Genomic DNA, 19010 nt, shown 5'->3' with positions numbered 1-19010 from the left:
GTTTCAAATCAGAAGAGCCCTACAGCGGACAATGCAAGAGCATCAGAGTTGGGTGCTGAGGGCTGGCTTTGCACATGGTGCTGGGCTAGGAGCTAGAGATACAGAAATGACCAAGGGGCTGTTTAGAGAGAGACATATCTTCTGCCTCAGTAGATGCCATTAGAGGAACAAACCCAGGATATTAGGTGCACTTATTGGAAGGCCCTAAGGGAATGTCAGGGGTGGATTCAAGGTGAAGAGGAGGCTTCCTGGAAAGAGTAAATAGGAACTGGGGAGAGGAAGTGCCCCATGCAGACAGGAGGGCCTAAACAGCTGGAATAAAGGCATGGACAGGAAAAGCAGTCCTGGTGTCACCTGGGGAGGAGATCCCCAAAGAATTTGGGGTTACCAGAAATAAGGTGAAAAGTGCCGAGAAGCAAGGCTGATGTGTGAGGGAATCTTGTAGGTAACAGATCCTGTAGATGCCATCACAGCTGGGGTCAGGAAGAAATTTGCGGGAGGCCAGGAGAGCGGTGTAGGGCTTCCCAGGTGGCTCAGTGGTAAAGAATCTGCCTGCCAATGCAGGAGATGCAAGAGACTTTGGTTCAATCCCTGGGTCGGGGACATCTCCTAGAGTAGGAAATGGCAACCCACTCTAAGGTTCTTTCCCGGAAAATCCCATGGACAGAGGAGCCTGGCAGGCTACAGTCCATGGGGTCATGACCCCATGGGGTCATGGCAGGCTACAGTCCATGGGGTCGGGGAAGGCTTCTTGGAGGTGAAATGCCCTACCAGCCTTAATGACTTTGGGGCCCTTGAGAACTTCCTGCTCCTCTTTGTACCGGCCCAGGTGTTCTCCTCTTCCCCTACGGGCCAAGTGCTGGAGACCAGGAGTTTGTCAGGAGGACCGTGGACTTCACCTCACCACTCTTCAAGCCCCAGATCGGCTTCCCCCTTGGCTCCTTGCTCTGGGATTCCCTCTACGTGAGTCACCAACTGCAACCCAAAGGACAGGACTCACGACCTGCATTCCACAGGCCCTGCTTCCCCTCCAGGACTCAAAGATGGCCCTGTGCCCATGAGCAGCTATGACTATGAGGCTTGTCAGGACCTCCTATGTCTCTGCTGCTGGCTCTGTTTACACACACTATCTTTAATGACAAGGCACCAGCTGAGGAAGACAAGGAGTGAGGCTATACCCTGCCCCCTGCCCCCTGCCCCTGCCACACACACACATGTGGACAGAGTGTTGTCACCTCAGTAGAGAGGTCCTGGGGCCCAGTAATCTCTCCACTGTTTTCATGGCCCCCCACCCCCGCCCTTTTTTTTTTTTTTTTTTGAGTAGGAAGCCCTACTTGGGGAAACTTGACTGATGCTGTTCAAATTTTCTGTAATTATTTTCCTGGTTCCTTGGTCCAAGTACTTCATGTCTCATAGAAGAGGGCTGAATGGCAGTTTTGGCCCTCGACGAGGGGGCTGAGCCAGGACACACTGAGAGAGCCACACGGTGATGCAGTGAGAGTATAAATTCTTTCAGCTCTAACTGATATGGCACAAGCTTCAGGGGCGGGGGCCAAGGGGATTTACCCAGAGGCCTCTGCTCTTTGGTGGGCTGGTCTATGGATGGGTCTGCCACTGAAGCAGGACAAAACCTACCACCTTAGGAAGCTCTTAAGATGTGAGGACTGGCCTAAGAATGAAGAGTTTTTGTGGGAAAACTATGTACCGGGGCTCTCCCAGCAGGCAGGGGGATGAGACCATCCATTTCCAGGGGTTGTTGACATCTCCAAGTTCTACCCTCACGAATCCCAGGAGCTGGCCCAAGTCTGGGATGCTCTCTCCCTGAATGCTAATCGGAGGAACCTTTGTGCTCAGTTCACAGATAATGGCCAAATCATTTTCCCGAAGTCAGACTACCAGATTTTCTCCTACCCCAACCCTCCCCTCAGAGGCTTTTCAGACTGGGACTCTGTGGCCATGGTGGCTCCATTCTGGGATGATGCTGATTTCTCCAGCAGCCGGGGAACCATATTTTACCAGGTGGGCCTTTCAAAGCTCAGCACACAGGGTTCTCCAGCAGCCAGCAAGGAGAGACAAAGGCCTGTGTGGAGGGCCTTGCAAGTGTTCCTGCTGTCAGAACCCTCCTATCAGGGGGTGGGAACTGAAGCTTATATGAGGGTGGGGAGGAAACAGATTAGGACACAACCATGGGAAGACTGCATTGGGTGGGTTGGCCATCCACTGTTGGAATGAGGTTGCAGGGGGTTCCTCCTAATAAGGCCGAGTCAAGCACGGCCCCTGCGTGTGCTCCTGGGTTGGGTTAATGATTCCACTCAGAGAGAGCTCTCAGTGTAGTGAAAGCTACTGCAGGCAAATGCTGATCGTGCCCTGGCCATGGACAAGACACTGTAGAAGGTCCAATTGTGGAGAAGCACACACGTGTCTTAAAGAGCCTCTTGTTGGACCCAGAGAGGTACAAATGGATGCAGGTGGTTGCACCATCAGAGCCAGTTTATGCTAAGAGATGCACAAGTTCAAGTTAGAAGACTTGAGTTTCTGGCTCTTGACTATCCACTTCATAACACCCCATGTTTCCCTGCAGATTGATCTTCAGGTCACTAACTGAAAACACAAGCCTGGGAGGGGGAAGGATGGGAGACATGGGTGGACTAAAGTGAGCAGAAAATGGGGGTCCCTCAGGAGTACTGAGATGGGATCCTTATTTCCTTTTCCATATCTGCCTTCTTTTCCTAGGAATATGAGACTCTCTATGATGACTACAACACACTAGTGCAGAAGGTGGAGTCTTCAATTAACACGTTAACGAAAACCGGAAACTACAAAGCCAGATGGACGCTAAAGATCACTTGGGTTCATGTCCCTGCCTATCCTGCCCAGGTGACCATCGGGGTGAGTGGACCAGTGGGCAATGTCCTGTGAACCACCTGGAAGTCAGGCATCCTAGAATCCTAAGCAGGGACCACTTGTCTAAACTCCTCTCTGAGTCAAGGACAGATTAGAGCACTTCCCTCCCAGCCCACCTCTTTGCCTCCCTATCCCCCATCCCCACCACCTCCAAAACCCCCTGCTCTGTCTCCTGAGCACTTACCACATGGCAGGGGTGCTTCGGGGCTTTGCTTACATGCCTCACAGCAGCCAAAGCACTGGGTATTAGAAGACTGAAACATGGAGCATGCAATAAGTAAAAAGTGGCTGTGCTAAGTCACTTCAGTAATGTCCGACTATTTGCGACCCTATGGACTGTAGCCTGCCAGGTTCCTCTGTCCATGGGAGTCTCCAGGTAAGAATGCTGGACTGGGTTACCATGCTCTCCTCCAGGGAATCTTCCTGATACAGGGATGGAACCCATGTTTCTTATGGCTTCTGTATTGGCAGGCAGGTTCTTTACCACTAGCGCCACCTGGGAAGCCCCCCAAATGGCTGGCTACTGGCAATATTATATGGCTCAATCTAATGTAATTATCCACATATTAGAGATGAGAAAGATGATGGTTAGAGAGGTTAAGCAACTGCTCGAGGTCATCCAGCTAGCAGATGACAAAGCCAGGCCTGGAACCAAGGTTTTTCTGTCTCCAGACTCTGGCTCATGACAGAAAAGCATCCAGTGGAGAGGGGCCATGCCTCGTGCTCCCCCTAGCCTTCCCTCTGGGGCCTCACCACTCTGACAGTCACAGAGTTCTTCCTTGTGTCTGGTCTGAAGTCACCCATTTCTTCATTGGCTCAGCAAGTTCATTGCTTACTCACTGTGTAGAAGCACAGTGCTCGAAATCTGCCTTCAGAGAATCTCCAGTCTCACCTGCATGGTTCCTCTGTGCTATTCAGGATGACGGGACATTTGGACGATATCCTTAAATATCCCAAAGGAAGCTCAGCAGGCCTCTCTCAGCTCTCTGAGGTCTTGGCTAATCTCTCTGGTTGCTGAAGCTTTCTCAGACAGACCCTCTTCTAACAGGATTCCAGCCCAGAATCCTTTACCTTTCCTCACTGGAAAGAAGTCACAAAGAAGGCAAATCCACCACAGCAGGTGCTTTGACAGTCAGGGTGCAATCTCTGCAAAATTCCAAACTTGCCTGTATTTAAGCCCATGCCTTTGCTCTCAGAGGTCAGGAAAAGGTGATGTGGGTGTCAGAGTGGGGGTGTGGGATGGGTGATGGGACATCCCAGATCTCTCACAGGCATCCTTGTTTGTCTCCAACCAACCCCCAGACCAACACCTACCAAGCCATCCTTTCCACGGACGGGAGCAGGTCCTACGCCCTGTTTCTCTACCAAAGTGGTGGGATGCAGTGGACTGTGACCGGGCGACCAGGCAACCCTGTCCTGATGGGCTTTTCCAGGTAGGACAGGGATGGGCTGGCAGCCATGAGCAAATAATGGGAGGTGGTGCAGAGCAGGGCTTGCACTGCACACACACTCTGTCCCCCAGAACTGGGCAGGACTCTTCCTCGCCAATGCTTCTGACTCACACTGATTCTGGTTTCCACTTCTTTTTGTTTCAAATACAAAGATCCCGCTTCACCCTGCCATTCCCTTTCCTATCCCAGTTCCGTGCATGGTGATAATAAATCCCAGAGCTTTGACTTCTAGGATTTCCATTGACATTAGCTGACCACTCTTGACTTGTCAAGTATCAGTCAACATTTACTACACCAAGTACTTCAGTTCAGTTCATTTCACTCGCTCAGTCGTGTCTAACTCTTTGCGACCCCATGAATTGCAGCACACCAGGCCTCCTTGTCCATCACCAACACCAAGTACTTAACAGGCATTATTTCATTTGACAATCACAACCACCCCATGAAGGAGATACTATTTATTATCCATTCTGCAGGTAAGGAAACTGAGGTACAAATGCATGAGTCATTGCCCAAAGAGCTGGAAAGTAAGTGGCAAAGCAGAAAGTTGAATACAAAATATAAGGCTGAAATCTGCCTTTCTGACTTTATTAAAACTTTTTATTTTATATTGGAATATAGCCAATTAACAATATTGTGGTAGTTTCAGGTAGACAGCAAAGGGACTCAGCCATACATATACATGTATCCATTCTCCCCTAAACTCCCTTCCCATCCAGGAACTCCCATCTAGAGTTCCCTGTGCTATACAGTAGGTCCTCATTGGTTATCCATCTTATATATACCAATGTGTACATGTCGATCCCAAACTCCCTAATGATCCCTTCTCCCCATCCTTCCTCCCTAGTAACCATAAGTTTGTTCTCTAAGTCTGTGAGTCTGTTTCTGTTTTGTAAATAAGTTCATTTGTATCATTTCTTTTTAGATTCCACGTACAAGTGATATCACACAATATTTTTCTTTCTCTGAATTATTTCACTCAGTATGACAATTTCTAGTTTCTGATGGGCTGAGAATTAACCTCTCACCCAACGGCACCAACAGCTTGTGTGGTCAGTGGCAAAGAGGGAAAGCAGAGAGATGGATGAGCTGTGGTTTCGGACATGGGTTCCCAAGTGTGGGAACGGCTCATTCTCTAACACAATAGTTTTCAACCATGATGCATGTGCAGTCGGTTGTGAAGGTCCCATGTAAACTGTTACTGGTAATTGCTGTAGATGCCTTTCTCCTAGAATGTGTTTGGGATTGTCCCTGTAATTACACTGCTTTCACTTGCTTTTGAACATGCCCTGAAGGAGAAAGGACTGGAATTATCTAACTAGCTAGGAATTTCCCACCATTCTGAGGGCACCCATGGAAGGTGTCATGCCCATGTGCGTCATCTGTCCCATGTCAAAGAGGAGAAAGGATCCGAGTGGCTGCTCTGAGGCATGACCCAGAGTCTGCAGGCCCCACTCTGGGGTTTCCTCCTTCCTGGAGCAGGGTTTAAACACCGTCCCCTGGGCAGGGGGGCGGGGGTGGGGTGGGGGTGGGGTGGCACACACATTGTCCGGATCCTCCTAACTCGAAGACTAGCTCTTAACCTGCACCACCAACCGTCCCCTACAGCACCGCCTCTCCGACACCTAGTTGAAGGGAAACTAACAGGAAAGAGGCCTGAGATGTTGCTTTCAACCCATGTCTCAGGACCAGTTCACTGCAGTTTGTGCTCAGATATGAGATAAATTAGGTCCTCCCACCCCTCCCCCATCTGCCTCCTCCCCAATCCTGCTTAGCACAGGGGATCAGTGATTCTGGCTGGCTGCCTGACCAGCTGGCTCGATAGCTGACGGGCCAACTGATAACTAATGACTGGCTGGACAGAGGGGGTGGCTGGCTGATTGACTCGCTGGATGAATGAGCAACTTGCCAACTAAGGGGAAGGACTCTGTGTGTGATGAAGGTCAGATATTCTTTTCTTTGCCCACAGTGGAGATGGGTATTTCAAAAACAGCCAGTTGACATTCCATCCAGTATGGGAGAAGTATCGTCCAGACCAATTCCTGGATTCCAACTCAGGTAAAAGCACCACTTATCAGACTGGAGGGACTCAAGTCCTCTTCTGTCTCCCACTCCGTATGCCGTGACAGTCCTCAAAGGGCAACTCCCGTGCATGTCCACAAAAGGGTGTTTCCATACCATCTGACCTCCCACAGCTGGGATCTGGCCTGGGCACTGCCCAGGGAGCAGCATGCCTTCTGCACCCTCTTGCAGTGCAGAGTGTCCTCCCTGGAATCAGCCCAAAGCCAGCAGGACTGAGTGGGGGCCCAGATCCTGGAAGTGAGGACATGGGTATGGCAGGAGGCGGGGACATGAATGGGCAGTTAGGACAAGTCTCCAAGTGTCCTGTCCCAGAGCTGGATGAGAACCCACATGAGATCTCTTAATGGATCTACAGAGAGGAATTCCAGGGGGTCTGACATCCATTCAGTCACCATTTATCGAGTACCTGCTGTGTGCTGAACACTGTGCTAAGAGCCAGAAGTATGAAAACATTTTTAAAAAGAGCAACTCTGTTTGCTCTCAAAGAGCTCTCACTTTGGTAAGAAGGCCAGTACTTTAGGCTCCAAGGGCCTCCTCCATGACTTGCACTGCCTGGGGGCGCCAAAGGGAAAGAAATGACAGTTTCCAAAGTGTGATAGAACAAAAGATATTTTAGCATTAGAAATTAGCCATGTGGACCATGAAGCATAAATCCAGTTCTGTTTGTTCTGTGGCAAGAAAGTCTGGTAAACATAAGCCAAGTCAGATCATTGGTGCCACCTGGTGGAGAAAGCTGTACTATGAGCTTGGTGGTGATTTAGTCTCTCAGTGGTGTCTGACTCTTTGTGATCCCATGGACTGTAGCCGCCAGGCTCCTCTGTCCATGGGATTCTCCAGGCAAGAATACTGGAGGGGGTTGCCATTTCCTTCTCCAGGGGATCTTCCTGACTCAGGGATTGAACCTGGGTTTCCTGCATTGCAGGAGGATTCTTTACTGACTGAGCTATGAGGGAAGCTCCATCCTATCAGATTAAGGCCCTTCTATCCAGATGCCTCTGCTTGTGACATAAGGGGTGCAGTGTGATTGTGTGTGTGTGTGTGTGTGTGTGTGTGTGTGTGTGTTGGGGGAGAGTATCTGGTGTGTTTCTCCTGATTGCAGAGAAAACACACAAACAGATATCATAAAATGACTATCCTTTTCAAAACCTTATCAAACTGTAGTCATCTTGATGATTTCTTCTTTTGTGTGGGAATAAGACCAAAATCTAATACATTATGTCCTATTGAATTCTGCTGTATTCTGGAGCCCTGTTTCTCACTCATGGCAGCTAGGGGGGCAGTAAATAACTTACAGTTAATTAAATGTCTGGGCTTCCCATGTAGCGCTAGTGGTAAAGAGCCCGCCTTCAATGCAGGAGACATAAGAGACTCGAGTTCAGTCCCAGGGTTGGAAAGATCCCCTGGAGGAGGACATGGCAACCCACTCCAGTATTCTTGCCTGGAGAGTCCCGTGGACAAAGGAGCCTGGTGGGCTACAGCGCTTAGGGTCGCAAAGAATTGGGCACAACTAAAGTGACTTAGCACTCATGCCCACAAATAAAGGTCTATTTAAATTTCAAACGCTCTTCAGGGGTTCTTCTCCCAGTTACCTCCCCTTTCCAAGGATGGCATCTGGGCACAGGGGAAGCTCCCCCAGTTTCATATTGTTGGAGCAGGTGTCTGTTTCACATGCCACCTTCCCTGTGGCTCCCCAGCTGGCCTCTGAACATTGGCCTCTGTCCTGGCTGCTTTAGCCACTGGTATGTCTGTGCAAGTGTCTGAGCGTGTGGCTGGTGGCATCACTCACTGAGATACAGGGTACATAAGGAAGAGCTGGTCTGGGGGGACTGGAAGAACTGGAGCTTAGAGTAGCAGGCAGGATGGCGGAGAATGGAATACACTGAAGCTTGGGCCAGGGTTTGGCTCTGAGTTGGGTACAGATGAGGTCTCCCTGCCCAGCACTTGTCCCAGGATCTCACCCTAAGATCCAAGTTTAGGGTTCTGAAGCGCACGTCAGAGGGACCTTTGGGGGGAATCACAGCCAATCTGCATTGGGCCCATCCCTGGAAGACTGTCCAGAGTGCAGGAAGTGGCACACAGAGGATGCACTGATGAGTTTTGCTTGTCCCTAAAGCTAAATAAGAGCCTGTGGCCCCACGTCCTGGGATATCCCCTACTTCCTTTGCTTCCCCAGGCCTCCGGGGGCTACAGATCTACAAGCTGCACAGAGAGGAAAAGCCCAATTACCGTCTCCGGTGTCTGCAGTGGTTGAAGAGACAGCCTCAGTGGCCCAGCTGGGGCTGGAACCAGATCTCCTGCCCTTGCTCCTGGAACCAGGGAGTATTGGATTTAAGATTCCAGTCCATCAGCAGAGGTAACAGATCCTTCTGGTCTCTGGCGGCACTCCCACCATCCCTATAAGCCCACTCACTCTCCCTCTGGCCGTGCCTGACCTTTCCCTTTTGGGACTCCCTCCGTCCCTCCCCAGAAACACCCCCGGGCAATGGCTGCTGCCACCACTGACAGCCCAGGCCTGAGAGTGTCTGGGCTTGTTGCAGGCAGCAGGCAGCTGTGCAGCTTCTCCTCCTGGCGTGGGGGTGTGTGCTGCCGCTATGGACCCTGGGGAGAGCTACTCCAAGGCTGGAGAGTGCAGAGTCCTTGGCAACTTGGTAAGTGTGTTGGCAGACAACTTGAGCCCGCGTTTTCTGGAGCTCTCTGTCCTTCTCTGTCAGGGACCAGCTTGGGCTCCACACCAGCAGTGGGACCAGCAGCATGAAGCCTCTCATCCCTGTTTTCTCCCAGCTGCCTCCCCTCCATTTCCTGACCTTGTAAAAACAGGAAGTTTCCAGCATCCCTTCCAGCTGGCATCCTAGGGATTCCTGATTGAGCTCCTCTTGCCCTGTCTCCACTTGGCCCATAGCCCCAGCTGATAGGGGCATCTTTCTAGCGAAGTGGCAGAGGCCTGGTCTGACCTCGTCAACCTGGACCCAGATTAGCAGGCTGTCTGGGGGAAGACATAGAGTCATCTCTTGCAGAGACCCTCCAAAGGAGCTAGAGGGGATGGAGCGGGGGATGGGGATGGGCCCAGGGGAACATCTGTTCCCTGTAAAGGCAGCAGCCTCCTAGTCCCCAGACCACCAGCCACAGCCTCTTGCTCCCAGCACTTTGAGAGTGGTGGGTCTCAGCCCTCAGCCTTCAAGAAAGGAAGGACCCTGTGCCTGCCCACCAGGGGCTTTGCTGCCCATGTCTCCACCAAGCCCACAAGGGAGACAGTAACTGGTCCATGGCCTAAGGTCATTGAGCAGAGTGGGATCTGAACTCATGTGGGTCTGACTTCCAAATCACATCCTTGCTGCCCTTATCATCCTGCCCAAACCTCCCAGCTGCATCCTGCAGGTCCTCCATCTCTACTAACATGCTGCTCTTCTGCACAGACCAAGAACTGGAGCTGCAAAACTGGTGTTGCCATTTCAACAGCAACCCCTCCTTCTGCGCCCTGTACCAGCTAAGGAGGCCCCCGGTCAGCTGCACCGGGTACCAGCCCTCAAGTCTTGGTGAGGCTGCTGGGACCTGGCCCTTCCACTTCCAGAGCCCAAGTGGAAGACCAAGGGAGCGATACACTCTTGGGGTTTGAACGGGGACAGCACAAGCTTCCTGGGGCAGGACTGTAGTCACAAGGGAAGATGGAGGTGTGTGCAGAGTGTGGCAGAGGAGGGACTTCACCCATGGCCTTGGGGGAGGGGAAGGTGTGGTGGATCAGGGGCTAATGAGGAAGTGGATGGGGTGGGGGCACACAAGTGCAAGAGGAATTTTGGGGAGGGTTAAATGCTCCCTGAGCACCTCCCCAGGCTGAAGTCTCCCAGGCCCTTCTTTCCCTGGTCTGCCCTGCCAATGTGTTAGTTGCTCAGTCGTGTCTGACTCTTTGTGACCCCACGGACTGTAGCCTGCTAGGCTCCTCTGTCCATGGGATTCTCCAGGCAAGAATACTGGAGTGGGTAGCCAATCCCTTCTCCAGGGGGATCTTCCTGACCCAGGGATCGAACCCAGGTCTCCTGAGTGGCAGGCAGATTGTTTATCGCCCTGCCAATGTGGTACCTCCTTTTTTCTAGCCTGGATGGTCGGGGACCCTCACATCACCACCTTGGATGGTGTCAATTACACCTTCAATGGGCTGGGAGACTTCCTGTTGGTCCGGACCCAGGACAGAAACTCCTCCTTCCTGCTGCAGGGCCGCACTGCACAGACACGCTCAGCAAATGCCACCAACTTCATTGGCTTTGCTGCTGAATACCGCTCCAGCAGCCTGCACCCTATCACAGTGAGTTGGAGGTGGGGGCACTCCCCTCACACAATGCCTTTAGCTCAGGGACCTTCAGCTGGAGACTAAGGCCCAGGTGGAAAAAGAGAAGGAGGAAGGAAAGGGGCTAGAGGCAGTGAGGAAGCATCCTGCCAGAGCAGTGGTTCAAATCAGGAGTTTGGGATTAACAAATACACACTACTATAAATAACATAGGCCTTCCCCAGGTGGCTCAGCGGTAAAGAATCCACCTGCAATGCAAGAGCCACAGGAGACGTGGGTTCGATCCCAGGGTTGGGAAGATCCCTTGCAGGAAGGCATGGCAACCTACTCCAGTATTCTTGCCTGGAGAATTCCATGGACAGAGGAGCCTGGCGGGGCTATAAAAAGTTAGACACAACTGAAGCGACATAGATAACCAACAAGGACCTACTGTATAGTACAGGGAACTCTACTCAGTATTTTGTAATAACCTATAAGAGAAGAGAATCTGAAGAATTACATATATATATATTCTATGTATGTATGTATGTTTGAATTGCTGTGCTGTACACCTGAAACTAACATGGTTTTGTAAATCAACTGTATTTTAATATACATAAAGAGTCAACCCTGGAGACACTGGCTTAAGGTCCTGTGAGATTGAGGAAACAACATCCAGCACCTTGTATTCCTTAGAGTAAAATAGGGATAATAATATTACCTACCTCACAAGGCTGCTGTGAGATTTAAAAGCTAATCTCTGAAACATATCTTGCTCAGAGCCTGGCCCAGGCCAAACACCCTCATGCATGGTAGCTAGCATCACCTCATGGTCACACGCCCCATCACTTTCACCATCGTCCAAGCCCCAGGCTCCTTCCTCTGTTTCCAGCCCTGTGCAGGTTGGGCTGAGGTCTCTGCCAACTCCCTTCCAGGTTCAATGGCTCCTTAAGCCCAATAACACAATCCATGTTCAGCTCAATAACCAGACCATAGCATTTGAGACTAACGGTGAAGATACAAAAGGTAGGCTGGGCCTCTCCTGCCTCCCTGGGTCAGGGTCGGCGGGGTGCCCAGCATTGGGGAGCAGGGTGCTGGGGTGGAAAGGCAGTGGTCTTGGGGCGGAGCAGCATGGTCGTCACCCCACGGTCCCTCCAGCAGCTGTGCCGGAGCAACTTCTTCACTGGAGCCAGGCCTTAAACTTCCCTCTTCATGTCTCTCCTTTCTCTGGGGCCTTCTCCTCAGTCCCCAGGGAGAAGAGGGTGGGATGGGCCGCAAGCATGTCCTGTGAGTGTGCTTCTCCAGTGGGAGAAGGACCGTGCCGGGCATCTCCCAGCTGCTTTCAGTCTCTTCTCTGCATCTTTAAACTTTACTGCTGACAAGTCCTGGGCCTCCAGGGCTCCAACGCTGGCTTTTTCCTCATTTGTCTCCCAACATTCTAGACCAGGAGATCTTCAACAGCTCTGGAGTCATAATGACCCACCACGGCTCCACGGTATCAGCCAGTTTCGATGGTGCTGTGGCCATCTCCGTGCTCGCTATCTCCAACATCCTCCACATCTCCTGCAGCCTTTCGAAGGGGTATCAGAACCACACTGAAGGCCTCATGGGTAAGGAGTGGGCAGCACTCTGCCTCTGGAGCAGAGCTCAGATCCCCAGCCCACAGGCAGCTTCCCATCCAGTGCACCTGCGGACATCCCGAGTACAGTTTTCTTTTCTCAGCGGAGGAGGAGGTGGGACCTCTTCAGCGGCCTTTGAGGCTCACTTCCCAGCCTCCCTAAGCTGCAGGCCTGGGGCAGCCAAGGGGCCACTGAGGATGGGCTCTGGAGAGCATGGGGCCCAGCAGCCGCCCTTCCCCCACCTCCCTCCCTCCCTCAGGCTTCACACCCTCCTTTCATCCCCCACGTTCCCTCCCTTCTTTCTCCACTTCCTCCTTTCCCTGAAGCAGAGGGTAGGCTCTGAGGTTATAGTCCTCTCCCCTCCTCCTGAGCAGAGAGCAGATGCCACCGAAAGAGGCTTCCCAGGCCCCCTACTCCTCCCCACATCTCCCTGTGCCCTGTTGGATACTCCCTGGGGAAGGGAGGGCCACCTCCCAGGGTGGCTGAGTCCTGCTTTGTCCCCCAGGCTTCTGGAACGGCAATCCAGATGATGACTTCAGGATGCCCAATGGCTCCACCATACCGAAAAGGAGCTCCGAGGAGATGCTTTTCCACTATGGAATGACCTGTGAGTCTGGGCCTCAGGGTCTTTGAGCAGATGGGGCAGGTCCCGGGTGAAGGAAGCTGCTGTTCTGTCCCCCTCAGGCCTATGGGAGAGAGACCTCTGTCCTTCATGAGAGAGGAGTAGAAAGGAAGAGACCTGGGGATGCTGGTGCCACCTCAGCTTTGTCCCCTCCACCCCAGATTTGTCCCCTCCATTCCCATCCCACCCACAGTGCTTCAACCTGGAAGAGAAGATGAGGGAGGTGGGTGGCCCTCACTCCCTAGAGCGGGGGTTTCCAGACGTAGAATCTGGAAGTCACTCTGTCCTCCCCAATCCCAAACTATATAAAGCAAGGGTAAGGGGTGGACACAGGTGGCACTAGAGATAAAGAATCTGCCTGCCAATTCAGAAGACTTAAGATACAGGGGTTCCATCCCTGGGTTGGGAGGATCCCCTGGAGGAGGGCATGGCAACCCATTTCAGTATTCTTGCCTGGAGAATCCCATGGACAGAGGATGAGCTTTAGTCCATAGGGCCACAAAGAGTCAGACATGACTGAAGTGACTTAGCACACAGCACACACAAGTGGTAGACACAACAGAATATAGCTGGAGCCCCACCCTGGTGCCACCATCATTGCATCAAATAATGTGTTTTAGGGAAAATCAACGGAACAAGCCTTTTTGGCAAGAGGGACGACAATTTGCCTTCCAGCTTCACCCCTGTCTTCCTTTCACAACTGCTGCGAAACACATCCCTGAATAAAAATTTGACCTCTTCTTGTCATGGAGATGATCAATGCATCTTTGATGTCCTGGCTACAGGAAGTGAAAAGCTCGGAAATGACACTAGGGCGATATTTAGAATCTACCAGCAGATGAACACTACCCTGAGTAAGTGGTGTGAGGCCTGGGGAGGCGTGTGCAGAGTTAGGGCACAGATAAGGGGATGGCCTTCCATGACAGTCCTTTGAGCTACACATTTGTAAAATTTAACAGATTGTTTTGCTCAAGCTATTGCTCTACTCAAACCTTCCCATGACTTCCCAGCTCACTCTGTTCTTAATGATGACCTTCAAAGCCCTATCCAGTCTGACCCCATTGCCTCTCCAAACTCTTCTCCTAGGACTTCCAGCCCCACTCCCTCCACACCAGCCCCACTGGCTTCTTTATATTCCTCAGACATGCCTGGCTCCCTACCAACTCAGACTGCACATGCAGTTCTTTTTGCCTGCTATGCTTTGCCCTAGGCTGCCTGGCAGGCTACCCCAGGTGCCTGGCGCCCCTCACCTCCTTCCAGTTTCTATTCAAATGTCACCTTCTCAGCAGTGTCTTTCTTGGCTAACCTGTCTAAAATTTCACACTCACCCACACTTCCTATTTGCCTTCCCTGTTTTGTTTTTCCTCCTTAGCCTCTATAACTATCTGTTAATAACATATTTTCTAATTTTTGTAGGTATCTTTTTTTATTATTTGTCTGTTGCAGCATCCTCACTACGTAGAACAGTGCAAACCATAGAGTAGGTGCTCGATAAATATTTGTTAAGTGACTAGCTGAATGAATGAATGAACAATGAAATGGAAATAGCAGGGCTCCAAAACACAGAGGCCAGTGAAAAGGTTACACTCCCTCTCTATTCCTGACAAACACAATGCCGATGACGTTACCCTTGTGGTTTTCAGTCCTCTTCCAAATGTAAAACTCCTCAATAGTCTGAACAACGCTGTCCTCTGATTCACTTCACATTACACCTAGCATAGCATTCTGATCAGGAAAGAACTTGAAATAAATTCTGTCTGGGAAGAAGGTTGGGCAATACAACCACAGCCTGATTTTTCATGGGTTTGTGAGCTGGTGCACAGACTAACTCCTGTTTCTGGAGATGGGTCCCAGCCTGAGGAACGCCTCCTGCAAGCTAGAGGACTGAAAAGAGATGGCCCAGAAGGTAAGGGAGTATCCTGCCTTAAACCCCACATCCCTTCTTTGTGTCTCAGATCGGTACCCACCCTCTATCAAGGGTCCTGATGTGATAAAAGCCTACATGGGACAGACCACAGTGGTTAATTACACCAGCGACGCTAAGGACATCACATTCACCCTCAGAGAAAACTGCACGGACTTCAAGCTCTTTGGTAAGAACACTTGGCTGGGGGTTAGCGGATTAAGTCAGAGTCAAACTTTGGGTAATTTTGCATTATTATATCCTGTGCAACTTCATGTCACTTCTTCACTGGAATATCCAGGACCAGCATTTCTTAGGCATGATCACTATAATTCAAGTGTACACCCGTGGTGGATTCATGTTGATGTATGGCAAAATCAATACAATATTGTAAAGTAATTAGCCTCCAATTAAAATAAATAAATTTTAAAAATAAATAAATTAATTAAAATGATTTCAAGTTTGGAAAAAAAAAAATAGGTGCCCCGCCCCCCATCGCCAGTGAATAGCAGTGATGGGCTTATGGAGATTTGGCCAGCTAGCTAGATTGCCTCTGGGCATATACAACTTATTCAAAGATTCATTTCATCTCAGTCTTGAAATATGTTACTAAATTTAAAACATTGCCTATCTATTAAGAGAAGGATATCACATGGAACAAGATTTAAGGAAATACAAAACCTTTATTTGGTCCATTTCTCACTATTTTTCTGTTTGTCAACCGTGTTTACCTCACTTTGTCTCTCCTTGTCTGCTTTTCTGTGCTTGGGCCAAGGAAAGCTTCATCTTTCTTTCGCAGGAAATGGTGTGAAGACTCCAGTTCAGGCCTGTAACCATGATCCGGCTCAAGAGTCAAAGCCCAGAGAACTCCCTGGCAGTCCAGTGTTTAAGACTCAGCTCTTACACTTTCACTGCCATGGGGCTGGGTTCAAACCTGGGTGGGGATCTAAGATCCCACAGGCTGTGCAGCGTGGCCAAAGGAAAAAAAAAAAGAGTCAAAGCTCACAGCAAGTAGCTTGCCTTCTGTTGCCAGCACTAGTTAAGCTGGTGACTGTTCTTTGCTAAACCAAAGCCCTTAGGGACCTTATTCTGAGCTCCGAACACGTCTCTGACTCATTTTCTTTCTCTGTGCATAAGAAGGGATGCTTTGGCTGCACCCTGTTGCTCTACATGGCATCCTCCCAGGTGTCAAATTAATGGCACCAGGAAATTTTCCCATCCACTTGGCTCCTATCCTGAAGAGCGACGACCTGGAAGTTACACTCCTCTGTTCCCTACTATCAGCTCTTCTCAATCTGCTGTTTTCAGGAGACGTTCTTAAAAACACAAGACAGGCTGGATCAGAAGAGTCCTTATTGATAAGTAGCAGTGTTTCACTGTAGTCTGCTGTCTGAAGCAGGCTGGCCAAAATTCTAGGAGATGAGGGCAGTGAAATCAGGGCGAGGGTGGGGCTGTTGTGAAGCTGAAGTCAGTTTGGCCTGCAGTTTAGCCTGGGGAAGTGTTGGGAGGTTGGGAGCAAGTGTTGGAAGGATCCTGGCCTTCATCCTCCGTCCCCCTCCTGATGAACCATTCTGGTGCAAGACCAGGCGTCTCTTCAAGGGGCGGGGCAACGCCTTCTGCTTGTGGAGTGCTGCCCCACAACCACTGAGTTGGGCTGGTGCCACCTCCAGTTTGGAGTGTAATCAGGACCACCCCAGGAAACTAACCTTGCTCAAGGAAACGCCAGAGAAGATCAGAGGGGTGGTCTGAGAGGGGTGGGGGAAATCCAGCATCCACACCTGAGGTATCAGGCAGCAGAGCAGATGGGGCTCCCAACTCTCAACTATCTCGTCTTCCTCGGGACAGAGAATGGGACATTGCTATGGACACCAAAGCTGCTGGAACCATTTACTCTGGAGATTCTAGCAAGCAGTGACCAGGGAAGCTTGTCATCTGTACTCAAGCCAAGGACAGTGGTCTGTGAGTGCAAGGCAGAGAGCCAGTGTTTGTACAACCAGACCAGCTGGGTGAACAACTCCTCCCTGGAGGTGAGTGTTAGACAACAGAATAGGGGCGGTTTCCCTGTGGGGGGGAAAGGAAGTAGGAATGGAAAGGATGTTGTCCTTCAGCCCCTTTGTGTCAGGTGTGTGTTGGGAGTGGGGTAGTGAGTGGAGCAGATACCAATCTCGGGTCACAAACGTACGAAAGTATAAGAAAGAACTTTCTTTAATGCTTGTAGCTCAACTGAATTTTTATCTCCCAGCTCCCATTCAGCCAGGTTGGTAGGAAACTTCCACCTCAGGCTTTCTTGGAGTTTCCCAGTTGTTTCCAGCTCCATGGTTCTGGAATAAGACAGAGAAGCGTGGGGTAGGAAGGTGCCTATGCAGTCCCTGGGCCTGAGTCTACACAGATCCCAGCTCCAAGGGCCCTCCCCTCAGGCTCCGTGGCTTCTGTGCTTTGTTCAGACAAAAGAAATCTCCTGTAAGTTGGCTTAGGGTCCCATCTGCATAGAAACACTGCATAGCCACTGTTTTTTGGGGGTGGGTCATTTTCACGGTATTGGGAGGAGAAGTACAGATCCCCTCTGATCTTAGTCCCCCTCCAAACCCTTTTTTTCCCCCTCTTCCTCCAACTGAAAGAAGCATCTCTTTAGCAGTTTGGAGAAAATCCTTCTCCATTCAAGTTTCTAGCCAAGATACCTGGCCTAAGTCACGAATTTGGCCCCATCTCTTTTGTTTTTTCTTGTCACTTTTGAGGGGAGCCAGAAAGGAAAGTGTTTGGCTGGCAATACTCCACCACCCACCACCTCTTTCACGTCTTACACATACACACCCTCCTCCTGAGGCATGAGCAGAGAATCCCCACTTGAAGGGACGGAGGTAGAGGAGTCCAGAAGGCAGAAAATGAAAAAAATACAGATTGGGGGAGGGGGGGTGGGAAGGGGGAGAGATTGAAATCCATACAGTATTTTAGATAATCCAAGATACCTAGTCTTGACAGTAGAAAGTATTGAAAAGTTCCATTTCAGGGAGCTTTCGAGCATCATCTAGTAGGGGAGATAGAAAGAGAGACATGAACTTGCTGAGAATCTGGTTGGTTCCCCTCCCTGTGCCCTTGTTCTAGTTACCGCTTGCTCTCACCGTGCTCAGCACCAAGTCTCCTTCTTGGGTGGGAGTCAGCAAGGGAAGGGAGAGCAGCAAACTGGGGCTTATGTGGGATCCAGTATTCCAGAGATGGGAGAATATTTTTTTAGCCACCATCTTACCCTAGAAAGGATTTCAGGCAAGGGAATTTGCTGTGAGAGGGAAGAGGCTGGGACCCCGGGGCAGGGGCTGGGCACAGAGCTCAGGATGGCCCAGGGAGGCCACATGGCCTGGAGGACTGCCTGCCCTTGACAGGATCGGGTGGGCCCAGGGCCTGTTGGAGAAGGTGGTCAGTGGATACCAACATAATTAAGACAAGGACTTGGGATCCATGGGTTTTAAGACCAACAGAGTGGGTTACAGCAACACCCCAGAAACCCTTAATGGTCCAGCTCCTTGGCCGCCCAGTGATGAGCAACCCATTCTAGGCAGCGGATTGCAAGTGCGATGGGAATACCTTCGGCCGCTACTGCAACTACTCCAAGGACCCCTGTGACGAGCAGTGCTTCCCGAATGTGAAGTGCATTTCCGGAAAGGGCTGCGAAGCCTGCCCCCCGCACCTTACTGGGGATGGACGTCACTGTGCATGTGAGCTGGGAACAAGGCCTTGGCAGGAGGAGGTTCTGGGGACAGGTGACATCTCGAGGGAGGGCCTAACCATTTCTCCCCACTTTCCAGTGAGTCTTTAGAATGTTCAGTGCAGGTAGGTATGATAAGGAGGTGAGGTGGGTATCGTAGGTGTGAAGCTGAAGAAGAGGTTGTACAAGCCTGGGGGAGGGGTCAGAGCAGAGCAGCCTTGAGGCACTGTTGGGAGAAACCCAGGGCAAGAGACTGAAGACGGCCTGGAGAAGGGAGGAGATTTCCAGCAGCATCCGGGGAACCAGAAGCCAGTGGCAGTGGGCCCTCAGGCTCCTGGGGATTTTCAGATATGCCGGGCCCAGGGTCTCTGCATTTCCCCAGTCAGGACATTTGGGGGCAGGGGCTGCTGTGGGCATCTGGCAGCATGGGTGCCTCATCTTCCCTTTGAGTCCTCCTCCCACCATCTGTTC

General features: G+C 51.0%; 1 protein-coding gene across 7 annotated transcripts in view; it reads left to right on the top strand.

The window, feature by feature from the left end:
• Window positions 1-19010, top strand: part of MUC4 (mucin 4, cell surface associated) — a 51172-nt gene that overhangs the window by 25878 nt on the left and 6284 nt on the right. For 6 of the 7 annotated variants that reach the window (XM_070789029.1, XM_070789018.1, XM_070789009.1 and 3 more), the window contains 16 exons: window positions 830-963; window positions 1855-2019; window positions 2734-2889; window positions 4207-4337; window positions 6325-6413; window positions 8611-8790; window positions 8975-9085; window positions 9851-9970; window positions 10526-10734; window positions 11631-11721; window positions 12138-12305; window positions 12820-12921; window positions 13557-13790; window positions 14892-15029; window positions 16685-16866; window positions 18390-18549. In XM_070789029.1, the coding sequence (XP_070645130.1) occupies window positions 830-963; window positions 1855-2019; window positions 2734-2889; window positions 4207-4337; window positions 6325-6413; window positions 8611-8790; window positions 8975-9085; window positions 9851-9970; window positions 10526-10734; window positions 11631-11721; window positions 12138-12305; window positions 12820-12921; window positions 13557-13790; window positions 14892-15029; window positions 16685-16866; window positions 18390-18549 (2370 nt within the window). Of the gene's footprint in view, window positions 1-829; window positions 964-1854; window positions 2020-2733; window positions 2890-4206; window positions 4338-6324; window positions 6414-8610; window positions 8791-8974; window positions 9086-9850; window positions 9971-10525; window positions 10735-11630; window positions 11722-12137; window positions 12306-12819; window positions 12922-13556; window positions 13791-14891; window positions 15030-15638; window positions 16659-16684; window positions 16867-18389; window positions 18550-19010 lie in introns of those variants that run through there. The other variant, XM_070789021.1, reaches the window with a different exon arrangement.

The sequence above is a fragment of the Bos indicus genome, chromosome 1, assembly GCF_029378745.1.
Source record: "Bos indicus isolate NIAB-ARS_2022 breed Sahiwal x Tharparkar chromosome 1, NIAB-ARS_B.indTharparkar_mat_pri_1.0, whole genome shotgun sequence".
NCBI classification, from domain to species: Eukaryota; Metazoa; Chordata; class Mammalia; order Artiodactyla; family Bovidae; genus Bos; species Bos indicus.
Note: the sequence above shows the minus strand (reverse complement) of the source record. Positions and strands in the feature narration are given on the sequence as shown.